Source organism: Brachypodium distachyon, chromosome 2 (genome assembly GCF_000005505.3).
Source record: "Brachypodium distachyon strain Bd21 chromosome 2, Brachypodium_distachyon_v3.0, whole genome shotgun sequence".
NCBI classification, from domain to species: domain Eukaryota; kingdom Viridiplantae; phylum Streptophyta; class Magnoliopsida; order Poales; family Poaceae; genus Brachypodium; species Brachypodium distachyon.
The window spans coordinates 23,516,522-23,532,267 of NC_016132.3; the positions used below are offsets into that span (position 1 = coordinate 23,516,522).

General features: G+C 44.7%; 2 protein-coding genes and 1 pseudogene across 2 annotated transcripts; all 3 read right to left on the bottom strand.

Annotated features, from left to right (window-relative positions):
* Nucleotides 1-1,878: 1,878 nt before the first annotated feature.
* On the bottom strand, nucleotides 1,879-4,950 carry LOC112270725 (annotated as a pseudogene).
* A 559-nt stretch (nucleotides 4,951-5,509) lies between these two features.
* On the bottom strand, nucleotides 5,510-7,088 carry LOC100837787 (probable carboxylesterase 15). Its single transcript, XM_003568413.4, has one exon. It carries the CDS (start codon nucleotides 6,975-6,977, stop codon nucleotides 5,916-5,918), a length of 1,062 nt encoding a protein of 353 aa, XP_003568461.1. The 5' UTR covers nucleotides 6,978-7,088; the 3' UTR covers nucleotides 5,510-5,915.
* Nucleotides 7,089-13,081: 5,993 nt separating this feature from the next.
* On the bottom strand, nucleotides 13,082-15,022 carry LOC100842330 (pentatricopeptide repeat-containing protein At4g14170). Its single transcript, XM_010234922.3, has one exon. It carries the CDS (start codon nucleotides 14,909-14,911, stop codon nucleotides 13,718-13,720), a length of 1,194 nt encoding a protein of 397 aa, XP_010233224.1. The 5' UTR covers nucleotides 14,912-15,022; the 3' UTR covers nucleotides 13,082-13,717.
* Nucleotides 15,023-15,746: the final 724 nt, after the last annotated feature.

The window sequence follows — 15,746 nt, forward strand, 5'->3', positions numbered from 1 at the left end:
ACACAGTTCTAATTCTTTTTTTCTTTTTTGGGTTCAAGTGACGACTGTGGAATTTTCGTGATGAAATTTATGGAGTTGTGGGAACCGTGCAACCGACAAAGCTGTTGCTTCTCCAGGAGCGACATACCAAATTTCAGGATCAAGCTTGCAAATGAAATGATGTTCTCACCAGATAACATGGAAGTACAAGCGAAGATTCTAGTCGACAACTATTTCAGAAAGGTATGTGTTCTCAGATTCAGTTTTTTTTTGTTCTATCGAGTTTTATGTCACTCAATACTTTTCTTGTTCATGTAAAATATTTTCATCACTGAACTTTCTTTTTTAAATTTTTTTGGACAGGGACAAGTATGAGTACTCATCGAAGGCACACACACACCATAGAAGTTTCACAGAGCAAGCAGTAGCAGATAGTGATGAAGAAATTGCCCAGAGAAATATAGGACTTGGACAGCAAAGGAAAATAGATTACGAGATTGAGATTTTTTTTTCTTTTTTAGTTCATGTTCTTTTACAAATAGGGATGGTGGGAGGGGGGCGGAGGCAATGAAGTATTTCTTTGTGTTCCTATAACGGGCTCGTATGTTTTTGTAACTGACAGTAATGTTTGGCTTTCAGCACATACCAGTCTAGAACTTTTATAAAGTTTTTTAGGTGGGAGAACAAAGTTAACTGTGTGTGTTATGTTTACTTTTGTGTTGCACATACAGATTTTTTTTAATCTAGCGTTGCGACACATGTGTCATGCATATTGCTGCGACGACATTCATTTATTTTTCTAGTTTTTTCCTATAAGTTTTTTCGGTGGGAGACAATGCATGTAGTCAGAAACCTTCTTTTTTTCTTTTTGCCAAAGGAAATTGCTGTATATTTTTTTCAGACAACATATTGCTGTGGCAACAGGTCTGGTCGTGGAACAACCAGATAGCAAGCCAGGTAATCCAATGTGTTACTTTTCCTGCCTTTGACTCGAAACAAATGTATGATAAATTGTTTTTTTATGCATATGAATGCAATATTAACTCATGGCCTCCTTTTTTTGTGCTGTCAACAAGATGTACAATCTCCACAAACCCGAGACACGAGGGAGTAGGACAAAGGTCAACATGTAGAAGAAAAAGGGCAAATATAAAAGCAAACAGGTAAGCTCCATAATCTCACACAGGCGGAGTCAACTTTATGTGTTTTCAAAATAGATACTGCAAAATAAGGAGATGTAGTTTCTATAGCAAAGTTCCATACAACTCTTTTTTAAAGTACTGCAATTAATTTACTATCTATTTTCTTTTCTTCCTATCTTGCTTGTTGGGAGTTAGTGCTTCCATGTTCTCAAGTGCTTTCATTGTTGGCTTCCTTGTTCTTTTGCTGCCCCCGTTTGGTGTTGGCGTGTGGCCTGAATCTTCCATAGGGATCATCACAGTAGGCGTAACCTGTTCACGCTGTTTTGTTGCCGTTTTCTTCCCCTTACGCAACCCTGCAGTGCTCCCTTTGGCACCTGAAAAAGGAAACAAAAAGTGTTTGGGATGCTTGTCATATAAAATTTTAATTTCTTTTTTGACACACATACCAATTTGCCTACCCAGCATTTCTTGGTTACCTTTTGAGGTATTCTCCTTCTTGCCTTTTACAAGATCATCTCTCTCAATGGCAACATCTTGCATGTTTTGATGTTATGATCGTGCCGACCACAGTGGCTGCATGTTATCTGTTGCTTTGTGAGTACTTCTCCATTATTGTTTTCTGACGCCCTGCAGTCTTAGGACGTCCTTTAGATTTAGCTACATCCGGATCAGCAAGAATCATATCAGGCTGCACAACAGTTGTGTTTTCGGACACCACCTCACCATCGCCAGTTCGCGCACTACCTGCAGCTTCCGTCTACTGTTGTGTATGTTCTTTGCTTGGCATTGTGTTAAGCTGTTGCTTAATCCTTTTAATCTCACTGAGCAAGTACATGTACCTTTCATTATAGACCAAGACATGAGACGCCACCTCTATAAACTGTTGACATAGTATGTTGTATCAGAGTTGGGGGCTGTTTTCTGTAAGTTCAACCGGCATATTGTGTTCAATGTCCCTGGTATACTTTGTTTCTTTTGGCATCCACCTGTCAATGTAATACTTATTAGGAAGCTTTGATATGTTGAGGAAATCCAGCACTTTCAGCACATGACAACAGACAATGCCATCTTTCAAAAATTTCTGACATATACAACTTACATCCTCATTCAACTAGTCCACCATGACAACAAATTTCCTCTGCCTAAAATCTTTGTCAGCTAGGATCTTTGATTTGTATACATCATATTTCAAATTCTTCTCAACTTCCAGGACATGCAGTTTTGGTGTCAGTTTCAACTGTGCTTGAAACTTGTAGAAAATACTCATGTTATATTTCTTCGCAGCTTGTAATTCAATTGCTGAACCAACCCACATTGTTGGCCTTGTTGTTCTAGTTAGAGAGTCTTGTTCCCTCTCTTTCTCCATTTTATCTTCCGAAATCCTTTGATACTCACTCAGGAAACTCATAACACTATAAGTTGAACCAACATTGTCCTTGAAGACAGCATTAGTGCCTTCACTCCTGGCAGTTGAGTGTATGAAAGGGAAGAAATCTTTTTTGAAATAAACAGGAACAAAATTCTTTCTCATGTCCCACATTTGCTTGAAATATTTTATATCCTCCAGCTTGTGCCTCACTATCATCTAAGGCCATAGTGTTTCAAATTCTGTTTCTGTCAAGCACTTGTTCACAATATCAGAAAAATCTTCATGCAAAGGTGGTTTAGTAGCAAAGCAACGGGCACACTTTTCTTCTGCTTTCTTTTTGATATGGAAGAGGCAATTCCTATGCTTTGTTCCTGTGAAAACTGTTGGTATTGCTTGCTGCTTCATGGCGACATCTTGATCTGTTTCTATAGTTTCATCATGCAATATAGCACAAGCAAATAAGCAGTTATGGGCATGTCCTGTTATCCCAACAAAAGGTGCAAATGGCAGGTTATATCTGTTTGTCTTGTATGTTGTATCGAAGCTAATGCAGTCTCCATATAACTCATAGAATCTTCTTGAGTTCCATCAGACCAAAAGATGTTCTCTACCTTTTTTGACGAGTCAACTTTGAATGCATAGTAGAACCGAGGATCATGATCTTGTCTTTTCCTGAAGTACTGAAGAACCATCATCATATCATTGGCTTTTGTCTCCTGCCTGATCATTGTCCGCATGTTGCTCACAAATTTTTTGGTGTACGGTGTTGCATGTATCCCACCTCTGAGATATGACAGGATGGCCATAATTTTTCTTGTGGGCAGCTTCACAGAATTGAATGTGCGGGTGAACAATTTTTCCACATTGGTCATATGCTTGTGTGATCGCAAATACTTTGCCTCTCCATGCGGGCTCAATTCATGGTTGTGCTGCATGTCCAAGCTTGTTACAAGCCATGTACCATTTTTGAGTGTGATCACCATTTTTGCCTAGCAGTCTGTTATTTCAATGGAGTTTGTTTTCCTTTTCCTTTTCCTTTTCCCCTGGACTGCTATCAACCCTTTCTTCTGCAGCCTTTTAAGCTCTTTTGTTTGCTTTCTTTGCTCAATCACTTCTTTGTCAACTATCTTGCCTGCCCTTGCATCTATATGTGTGCCTTGTCACCTCTCTAACCTCTTCCTTTCTGCAATGAGAGGTTCCAGCTCTCTTCACAGAGAAACCAACTATACTTGCATAGGTATTGTAAAAACTGAGTGCATCAACCTCAGAAACAAAAACTTGGTTCATATGCGGGACGTGATGGCTTCTAACCTCCTGGCTCCAGGTTTGTGCACCAATCACACTCTCATTTTCAAGGAATATCTCTATGTCTTCCTGTGATAGATGTTCAATAGGTTGTTCAGCTTCTTCCCCCACTGCCTTGTCTACAGAGTCATCCACTGTGTCATGTGCACCATTGTTTGTTATGTCTACTATATTGTTGTCATCAGATATGTAAGAGTTATCTCTTGGGTTCCATTAGACTGGGTTCTGCAACTGATGTCATTTGTATGATCTGCTGTGGGAACATGGCGATAATCATGAAAGTAATTATCAGGCAAATCTTCCTCTCTCCTGTTACATTCAGTGATCATGAACATATCATTTTTCATTTTTCACAATGTTAACATGTAAAGCAGAAAATAGCCAAATTATAATACATATAAAATTCAATGGACTGGTAAGAATTTCCAACACATGGCCCTGTCATATATTTGTTGGTCTGTCCAATAATATAATTTTTGTTTACCTCCTCATTGCGAAACGACAGATTAGGGCCCAACAGCAATTGCATAAACCCATTCCCCCCTCCATCGCAAGCAGGACCCTGCACAGGGGGTGGGCAACCAATGGTGTTTTCAGAATCTGAGCATATACTTCTTATTTGTTTGTTTCTGTATTTTAATAAATGTCCTTGTTGAAATAAAACAAAATAAATAAATGTATTTTTTACACAACAGAACTGAACTTACCAGTGATTTTTATCAAGTGTTTTTCTTTTCTTTTCAGCCACTAGGAAACATCATTGAATTCATTGGATTTGTTGCTGGAAAAGTGGGAGGGAGGGGCACGATGACAAACCCGAGAGCCGCCAGCGTTTACATGGGATTCTTCATGTTGCGAACCCCCCAGCAGGTAATCACCATACGAATCCATAATGCCTGCTTGTTTTTGTTGTTGCACAGTCACAGGAGATTCCAAACTCAACTTTTATCTCCAAAACAACAGGATGTACTTTTTGGACAAAGTAAAGGCAGATCTAAACAAGACTTCGAAGATTCACGTGCTGGTTTGGACAAGAGGAGGTTACAGTTGAAGTGTTAGCTGTTCTTTAGTACCTTGGTATGTATCCTCTTCCGCTGGATTTTTTGTTGTACTGTTTTCTGGCGGCGCATTAGCGCCGTAGCTGGGAGTCGCCATGATCTAGTTCTTCTTCGTCAGAGCTTCTATCTCCTTCCTTTTTTTCCCTCTGTGTTTTTTGTTTGCAGATCCTGAGGGCAACAAGGGGGGGGGGGGTGCTGTTCTGGATCCAGCCTTCTCTTTCTTCGTGGGAGACAAGTTTACTTAGCGTTTTTTTTCGGGTGTTTGTTTGTTGATTACGGTCAGAAGGAGAGATCCATTTTTGGTACATCCAATTGGCAAAGTCAGTATAAAGCCCAAATAGACAAAGTCCAAAGATCAGGACACCAACCCAACAAACAAAGAAAGTTATTACAAAGCCCAACAGACAAATCCCAAACATCAGGACACCAGCCCAACAAATAGACATCGATGACTACACACAAACAAACAGCAGTACCCACTCACGTCGATTGTGAAATAACTATTTCTCAATCGACTGGGCAATAGGCGCTCCCTTCGAAAAAATATCTGGCACCCCAACTTCCACTAAAAAAACAATATCTGGCACCCCAACCTAAAACTAAAACCGGGGTAAAGAACTTCTCTAAGTAAAAAGTTAAGGTATACAAGCTTGGTGTTGATATGCATTGCAATCAGCGTACGGATGTATCTCAAATAATTGATGTAGATATTCCCAGGAGCTACACCGAGTTAATTATTACACAGATTTGAGACAGCACCGCTGTCTGATCACGAATGCTACAGCACGCTCCCCGCCTGACATCGAAGGCGATTGTGCATGAATGGGCACCAAAAGTTAACAGGCGCCAGGAGGCGCGATCAAGCCCAGACGCTCAATGCAAAAGCCATTATGCAAAGTAGTAAAACACACGAGAAACACACACACACACACACACACACACACACACACAAGTGCCGATCGATCGAAATGGCAGACACACACAGGACACATGATAGCAACGGGTCACGTCGCGGCTCGTAACGTACGAGCGCGCGTGGGACGTACTCCGTATGTATTAAGCTTAGTGGCGGGCGACGAAGCGGCTGATGGCGTCGATGAGCTCCTGGGTCCGCTCCCCGGTTTCCGGGTCCATCTCGACGGCGAACTTGTTGAGGTAGAAGGAGTGGCTCATGCCTTTGCTCAGCAGCACCTCAACCTCTTTCCCCGCGTCCCGCAGCGCGTCGCAGTACTCGAGGTTGGTGTCGCGGATGAGGTCGTGCTCGCCCACGGCCACCAGCATCGGCGGCAGCGGCACGGACTCCAGCGGCGGGGCGTCGGCGCCCATGGGGCACGTGTAGGGGTGGTCCTTGGTGGCGCCCTCGGGGAGCGCCATGGCCAGGAACTTGTCGAGCATGTCCAGCGTGAAGAAGACCGAGTCGGGCCTCGGCTCCAGCTCCGATTTGCTCCTGGCCGCGCGCACGAAGCCCGGGTGGATCGGGATGCCCCCGACCACGCGGAGGGGAGCCCAGTGGTCGGGCCCGTCCTCGCCCACGCGGGCCGCCACGTGGTGCACGAGGTTGCCGCCCGAGCTGTCCCCGACGAGGAACACGCGGGACATGTCCGCGGCCTCCCGGAGCAGGAGCTCGGCTGGGGTGCAGCTAGAATCGGAGGAGAGTGCGATGGAGCGGAGGCGGTGGAGCACGTCGACGCCCGTGTGGATCTGGGCCGGGAGGCGGTGCTCGGGGGCTAAGGGGAGCTCTGCGGTGACGACCACGGCGGGGAGCGCGCGGGCGAGGCGGGAGTAGAAGTGGTGGTACAGGACCCATGACGGGTGGGAGATGCAGAAGCCGCCGCCGTGGAGCTGCACGATGACCGGGAGGCCGACGTTGGCCGTGGCCGTGGCCTCGGGGATGTAGACGCGGAGTTTGGGCTCCCCCGGGAGGTCGTGGAGCGTGTGCCCGTCGCGGGGCTCGGCGTAGGGCTCCACGGGCTGCATCAGCGGCAGGGCCTCGGGAGGCCCCGTCCAGGTGCGGTCGATCGTGCCGTCGTCCATCACGCGGAGCCAGCCGGACACCTCGTCTACTACCTTGCGCCGGCCGGTGGAGGTGGCCCGATGCTGCTGCGTCTCGGTGGCAGGGGCCATGGTTGGTTGTGGTTGGTCCAGATCGCTGCTGTGTGTTATGCGCGATCCGATGGTTTTGGTTGGAGGGAAAGGAATAGGAGAAGCCGGGGTTTTATAGGGGAGCAGGGCCAGGAGGACTGACTGACTTGAGGAATGAGACCGTGTCGCGAGGTCTCGCGCGTTTGCTGCTGATTTGGAGCGAAGTTTCGCTGGGTGGTGGCACTGAATTCGAGCAGAATTTTCTGCGGTTGGAGCAGGTCGCCAAAGGGACAAAAGTAGAGGCTGCTGGTGTGGACTTTGTAACTAGCGAGTACGTACGCGACCGGGATGTGCTAAGACTTGGACATGTTAGTTGCGTTGCGTGACGCGGGAGGACACGTTTTTTTGCCAGTCTGAACGAGGGCTCGAGACCGTGTGCTCTAATATACAGTTGGGGTCAAGTCGGGAATAATTAATAAGTTGTTCGCTCAGCAAGACCAGCAAAATTGGATTGACACAAGTCGTCGAGTTATTGAAGCCAGTTGTTACGAAAATGCAGCATCAGCACAGCTGGCCTTGGAGGCTTTGGGGGGCAAATCAGCTGAATGGCCCCGAGCGCTTCAGGTTCAATCAAGGGCTCGATTGAAGCATAGGCGCGCACGGGCACGGCGTCATGGGGCGGACAAGATAGAAGCATCAACCATGCTTTTGTGTAACATGGATGAACCAAGCACCAGTATATGTCCACCGCGTGGTTCACGAGTGCTTTCGTTGCGTCACACAGAGAGGAGTCTGATTCAGACTGAAGTTTTGATCTATCAGCGACAATAGCTTCCTTACAAATTACGGCAACATACCCGGGTGGTTTTTGTCCCGATGAAACATATACATGGTAATTAGTCATGTGGGATCGATGAAAACCACATGCTCCACATGTGTAGTTTTCTAGTGTGAATAGTGAGGACGGCAACATTTATTTTGCTCCGCAAATGTCCGTTTTCTCACCCTACATAGAAACACGATAAATACATTTCAATTTGTCAAAAATAAAAAAGGTGGAGTATCCATGGACATGCATAAGAATAGCATCTTCTTTCCTCACATCGATCCCGCTCGTGACAACAAGGTAAGAACCCTAGCCACCACCATAACTCCCTTCTCCTTCTCCCCCGCACCGATCTGGTTGTCACGACAACATGATTCCATCTCCCTTTCCAATCGTTGCCGGTTTGGAGGAAGATGCCCCCATGATCCATCCTTCTCTCCATGCATGTATTGACAAATCAGGGGCAAAGGGTAGAGGTTGCGATGTGGGTAGCGGTGCTCAATTCTAGTTGGGGAGATTGTTTGGCGGCGGCAGATTCTTCTGGATTCTGTAGCCAGGGTAGCAGATGTTCGGATGTTTCGCAGATGGCTGGGGATCAATCAAGTGCGGATGTTCTATGACAGTTCATAGTGATTCCTCCACGGGCGCATGGTGGCTGATTCTTCTAGACTTTGTAGCGAGGGTAGCAAGTAACCCGATGTGACGTCTAAGGGCACATAATATGGCCTGATTACATGTGGTTAGCTTATGGCGGATCTGGCTCGCGTGTCGATAGTATTGAGGGAAATGCGTTGGTCGTGCACATGTGGCCTCCTCGCGGGTTGTTTCCCGATGACCAAAACATTTGCAAACAATGTACTCACGCCTATAGCCACGTGGAAGCCTGCATTGGCTCGTGGCAAACTCCTTCATCGTTTGCATCTGGTTGTCCTTGGCCAGGTTGGTTGTGGGTCTCGAGATTGCTGCATATTCTCCTAGGAGGAGTTTCGGCGATTGTTCATCACGAGGTAGCCAACTTTGGAGGATACCATGGTGGTTTTAAACAAAGGCTTAGGCGGCGTACTGACCTGATCTTAGTTGATTAGTTGTGGATTGAGATTTTGGTGCCCTGACCACTCTTTGATGCGCTTCCAACGTGAAAGCATGTGATTTATCTTTTATTGGTCGAAACCAGCAACAACAAACATACACCATCTCCTTGTTGAAGAGTTGTTTTTGGGACCAATGGTCTTCCCTTAGTTGGTTGAACCTACCCTCCTAGAAAGAAAGAAAATCCATGATATAGCCTTTGTTGGTTGGGTACAACTACAAACAGGGACAGAAACAAGGGGGGTCACAGGGGGGATTCGCCCATCGTAAAATAAAAGCAAATTAAATGATTAAGAAAGAATACTAGCATTAATTTAGTGATTTTATGAGGAAAAATAGAAAAATACCAGCATTTGTACTTAATTTCTCCCTCCAATCTTAAACTTCTACTATTTGCCCCCAATCTTAAATCCTGGCTCCGTCCCTGACTACAAACTACATCGATGTGTGTGCATTGTACTTCTTGAAGGCGTTACTTTGGAAGATTAAGATGACTTCTTTTGGGAGGAAGGCTCATCCTCACTAAGTCTGTACTTTCAGCCTTACATGCATACTTCATGTCATGCATTTGCTTACCTAAATGGGTTATTAAAAAAATTGACAGGCTTCGCAAATCGTTCTTCTGGAAAGGAAAAAATGTGTCATCCGGAAGCGATTGTCTTGTCTCTTGGGATCAGCTTTGTCGGCCCATTGATGAAGGGGGGCTGGGTTTCAAAAACCTTGAGATTCAAAACGAATGTCTCCTTGCAAAATTTGTTCATATCAATCGAGGTTCTCCCTGGGCAAAATGGATCATGAAAGCTTCCTATAGTATGAGGGATGTGGGTGATTCTCTCCCTATTAATGGAATCCGGAAAAAGGTTAGCTCCTTTATTGAAGCTTACCGTTAGCTCACGGTGGCGATCACAGGGGATGGGAAAACTACTTCTTTCTGGAATGACTGTTGGCTAGGAGATGTTCCTTTTACTATTACTTTTCCTTCTATCTACTCCCATGCTATTCTCGTAAGAACATTTCGGTTGCCGATTGTTACCGGATTGGTTTTGAGAATGTTCCTCATTGACATGTTACCTCGGACAGAGCAGCTGCGGAACTTTTAGTTCTTTCTCAGATTATTTCAGATTGGGAGCCGGATGAAGATGCTGATGATCAGAGGCTTTGGAGAATGAATCGTTCTAAATCTTTTATAGTTCGGGAATTGTACCGTCTATCAAACATTGGAGGAGTCCTTGACCATGCTTGCGCTGCTATTATGAGATGCTCGGCTCCTAATAAAAATAAGATCTTCGCTTGGCTATGGGTGAAAGGTAGAATTAAAGTCAGATTTATTCTTATGAAGCAACAGATTCTCACCTCGGATGAATGTCCTTTTGGTTGCAACTCAAGCGAGTCCGCCCTCCACCTTGCTGTGCTTTGTCCCCGATCCGCTCTGATTTTCCAATATCTAGGTTTGGATGTTTCAAATGTTCAAGACATGAGGGACCTGTTTACTGATGGCAAGGTTGTTATTGCTCCAAACAAGAAAAATGTGTGGGTGGTGGTTCTGGTGGCTATCCTTTGGAATATCTGGCTTGCTAGAAACCGCAAAGTGTTTGATGATCGCAATATTCCGCACATTGTTGTTGCAAGACAATGTACCGAGACGTTGAAGCTTTGGTCCAGCCGTCTCAAGAAAAACGAAAGACAAGCTGCCGACCAATGGATTGAGGACTGACCAGACTAGATTGTTTTCTCTTGTTTCCTTTGTATAAATTTGTTCCTGTAACCTATAAACTTTGAGCCTTCCGGCTCCGGTCAATTTAAAATTAGGTAGGGGCCTCCCCTCCCGATTTCGTTCAAAAAAAAAAGACTTCTTAGGGGACTTAGGTCGATCTATACAAGTTGGACCTACCATCACTTTTGGATAGTTTCATAGATGTTTGGGTACATTTTATTACTTGTAGTCACTTGCAAGTGCTCGGCCTTTTCATTCAAGACATGAGAGGTAAAATAAAGTTGCATGAAACGAGAACCACAAGAACCGAAAAGAAGTCTAGTCGCGCTAGTGAGTCCTAGGTTCATGGTGAAGTATTATTTTGTTTCACATTATATTGTACTTTCATTTCTTCTTATAGAGTGTAATTTTTTTTGCAGGGATATAGAGTGTAATTTGTTTCTTTCCGACAAGACTTTAAACAACAATTATACTCCCTCCATTTCACAAAGGTTGGCGTATTTTGTTTCGTTAAGACAAGGCTTTGACCAAGAATTACTCTATTAATATGTAAGTTATATGATACGAAACCATGATCATTAATAAGAATTTTTAAAGACGAATCCATTGATATAAATTTCATGTACAAAAAAACACATATCAATAGAGTTTTCATTGGTCAAAGCCTTGTCTTAACGAAACAAAAATGCCAACGTTTGTGAAATGGAGGGAGTATAGCAGTAGGCAATCTATGTGACATCAAGTTGATGTCATTACATTCATATTGAAAATAAAATATAATATAGTACTTACGAACGATCATGAATTTTTCCATAGAGTAACAACTTATTTGGTTTCTGTTCACATGTTCATGGAAGGCAACACTCAAATCAAATAACCGAATGGTGATTCTAGTTGGGGAAGGTACCTAGATTTATCTTGCCGTTCAACACGAGGAGTAGCCGATCGATCTGCAAGCTTTGAACTCAGTCCGTTTGGTGGTGACCTACAGTACTGCTGGAGTATTCCGCCACAGTATTTGACACCCTAGACGTAACTGTGCTTGCTACAGTGATCGGTGGTCAACAGTAATTAATCGATGCACTGTTTGTGAACATTGTTTTTCGTGTATACAAATCCACGTCGTATGTTTCCGGGCGGGGTGAGCGATCACTACAACATTTTGCTGCAGATTTTCACTTTTTCGTCTCAGAATATTCTTCAACTGTAGTCACTCCAAGAATGAAAATTGGCCACAATTGTAGTCGGAGAACAACGCTGACACAAGAAACTTGGTGAACAAACCTAAGAGAATGGCGATCGAATCTAGAAAACGTACCTGATTATTTTGACTTAACCAAAAAACTTGGTAACTGAGACCAGAAAACCTAGTGACTTAACATAAACTGATAAACACATGGTGGCTAACTGAAAACCAGAAAACCCCATGAACATCATATTTTCAGTGCAACCCTTCTGGTAAAATCTAGGTGGCTATGCCCTACTTTGTTTTGTATAGTTTGTGTTATTTAATAAATACTTCCTCCGATCCATATTAATTGTCGAAATATTACATGCTTTAGACGTTTTTTAGACATAGATACATCTATATTTGGGCAAATTTGAGACAATTAATATGAATCGGATGGAGTATATCACAGTAGGAGCCTCTTTTGCAGTTTTCTAGTAAAAAAATAGCTGATTAATTAGGTTTTAGATGAAATTTTGCATATCCATATGTAATATTCGTCATATTCATATATTTTTTTGGAAGCTTCAGAACACCTCAACTCCATATGTTTTGTGCACCAGTACCGCGCTCATACTAGGATTGAAGCCACGGATGTCACCCCGTTCCACCGTACAGACAAATAGACAATGAAATTTCTTCGGGGTCGAGTGTACTCAACCTTTGAAGGTGTTTATAATATACGGTCCATACGGAGGGTAGATTAGTGAGAAACGATGGAGATTGCCAAACTACCTACTCACTCCGTTTCTAAATACTTGTCGTGTTTTTAGTGCAAATTTACAAGTATTTAGAAACAGAGTGAGTACTACATAGGAGGTCCCGGCTAAACCTGCAAGGTGGGCACAAGGCTACAAAAGCCATGACGCGGGTGCAGAGCGCGCAAGGTCTGTGAGTGGAAACATCAGCAGATGTAGATGGTAGAAAGTCAGAAATGAGCATGTGAGATAATTTGATTTCTAGGACTGGCCTTTCTTCATTTCCTTCTACAGAGTTACCCACTCACATGGTCAAACCCACAGATTCAGCACTCAGCACCAGTGCACCACCATATGGATAAAGCTTTCAGAACAGCGGCTGGGTGAAACGAATTGGTTTAAAAAATAACGGGTAAGATAAAATATGCGGAGCGGCTAATGTGGATGTTTTCCTAGTTACGAATCTGGTAAAAAAAGACTCACTTGATACTACCCGCAAAAAAATCACTTGATACTATGTATTTTGAACAACATTAGAGTTGATATCACACAATCTTCATTACGTCATCAATTATTGACATGGCCAACAGAAACGATTTAAGAATATTATTGTCTTCTCTCCAGTTCCACCATAAGACGGTATACTTTGGACAGAGAAGATTGTGCCTGTGAATAAGCGTTACCAGTGGTACCAGCAATGCATTTTTTTAAAGACTTTCTTTCAGTACAACATCAAGCCTAAATTAAACCTTGCTGATCAGATCTCCACATATGTGGAGATAATCTCTTGTCAGTTTCAGAAGCTATTCACCAAAGAAGAGAGGCACATATTCCAACCATGATCTATTTTGATTCATCGACCTCTTGAATCTTGTCCTTATCGGCTGGAAGAAGTGGCTTCCTCACACTTCTCCACACTTGACACTTTGACAGCACCATTTCAGCAACAGAAATGTAATGTTATAATCGACACTAACATTTTGACAGCTCCAACTTAGCAACTCAAATTTTTGTAATGTTATAATCGACCACAGAACTGTGTTGTTGAGTGGTCAATCATGTCATTTGCGCCTTCCCTTGCATTAGGTACCTATATTTTTCTTCAAAGCATATATTGAAGTACTGAACTGAGTGTATGTCACCACACTCGTTAAACTTATCCGTCAAAAAAACACTCGTTAAACTGCTCAAGTGCTTAAAAATCCGTTGCCCGCTATATGCAACTAGTTATACAAACTGTGATTCGGAGATAGAAATATCCAGTTCAACTGAACTATATCCAGGAAGCTTGTCAACTTTTACTTCTTTCATGAAGCCTCTTATTCTCTCTGCATCACCATACCTTCCAGCATCTGAATATATGTTTGCCAAGCTCATATAGTATCCACTCTTTGCAGGAGACATGCCCATCAATCTCTTTGAAATCCGTTCAGCAGCGTCCATTTCACCATGCACTCGACAAGCTGCCAAAACACCACCAAGCATAGCCTCGTCAGGTTTGCAAGGCATTTCCTCTATGAGATTCACTGCCTCAATAACACGGCCTGCCCTCCCTAACGCATCAGCCATGCAAGAGTAATGCTTCAGCTCAGGCTTGATACCCTGCTGTTTCATCTGCTCAAATATAGCATATGCTTTGTCCACCATGCCTGAATGTGCACAGGCTGACAGGGCCCCAAGGAATGTGACCGAGTTCTGTTCCACTCCTTCAATCCCCATTTCGTCAAAAAGCCTCAAAGCAACATCAGAACGCCCACTCAAACCATGGCCAACTATCAGCGTGCTCCACGAGATAACATCCCGTCTGGGCATCATAGAGAACACCTGTTCGGCAAATGCAAGCTCACCACACTTGACATACATGTCCACAAGGGCGTTCCCAAGCGACAACGGCATCCCCAGAAACATCCGGATACAGCACGCGTGCACGCTTCTCCCATGGCGTCGCCACCCGAGCTGCCCGCATGCAAGAAGAAGGCTAACCATGACGACAGCGTCCAGCTGCACCTCAGCTACCACCATCCTCCCGAAGAACCGCAGCGCCTCCTCTGGCTTCCCACCTTGCGCGTATGCGGATAGCATGGATGTCCACAAAACGGAATCCCTGTGGCGCATTCCGTCGAACAGCCTCCGGGCGTCTGGGAGGTTGGACAGGCTGGCATAACAGAGCACCAGCGCCGACCCCACGAAGAGGTTCCCATGGGCGCCAATCTTGACGGAGAGAGCGTGCGAAGATGATGCGAGAGCAGCGGAGCCGGTGATCGCGCAGGAGCGGATGACGGGGGGCAGGGTGAAATGGTCGGGCGTGAAGCCCCGCCCAAGCATGTCGCAGAACGTGCAGAGCGCCTGTGCCGAGCGGCCAGAGCGAGCGAGCGAGGCGACGAGGGCGTTGAAGGAGGCGAGCGTGGTGGGGGATGGCATGCAGTGCTGTGGAGCAGGCTGAGCTGTTGCCGACGCCGGTCGTCGTCTCGTCGGGAGCGTGCGTGAACGATGAGGAGGAACTGGGCTCGCCGGCGTGACTGGGCTTTTGGGCTGGGGTGATGCGTTGTGGACTCGTGGTGTTGGTCTAGGCTTTTTGGCGAAGGTGGGCTTGTCTAACCGAGTGTCTACTTTTTTTCGTCATTGTGGACAATGCAGTAATGGATCAGGCTGGATGTCGAACTGCCAATAGGACCATCATACACGTGAAAACATTGCTCTCTAAAAAAGATGAATTTGTGTGTTCTCTAAAAAAAAAATCCATTTGCCAGTCTTGAACTATTCGTATTCAACTTCAGCTCTCTTTGTGGTCTTATTTACGACCTGGACTTACAAAACGGCTCGATCTATTCCAGCCTGGTCCAACGGAGGACCAAAACTGGATCAAGCTAGATTTGAAACGGTTCAGAAGTAACAGTACCTCAGTGTCTTCCCTTGTGTTGATTCATTTGTATGCCACAAACACGATAAAACCTTTGCAAGCAAATCCAAAAATGTTTTTGGCAGGAGTCTCCAACTTGAATCATTACCAGCTACGTACCCCGCCCAACAAAGACACACGACCAAATGGCCACGCTTTGCAGATGTCGATCGGCACCCCTCCTTTTCATCAGCTCCTTTAATTTGTGAGGCACAACACAAACAATGTATATGATTCATCATCCGTCACCGGTCACCGGAGGTTGCTTTGAAGGAGCAAGCAACGGACGCGGTTCGGTTCAGCAGTGCGGAGGCTCGTACGTTCAGCTTGCTTGGAGACGCCTGAGCCGTTCTTTCA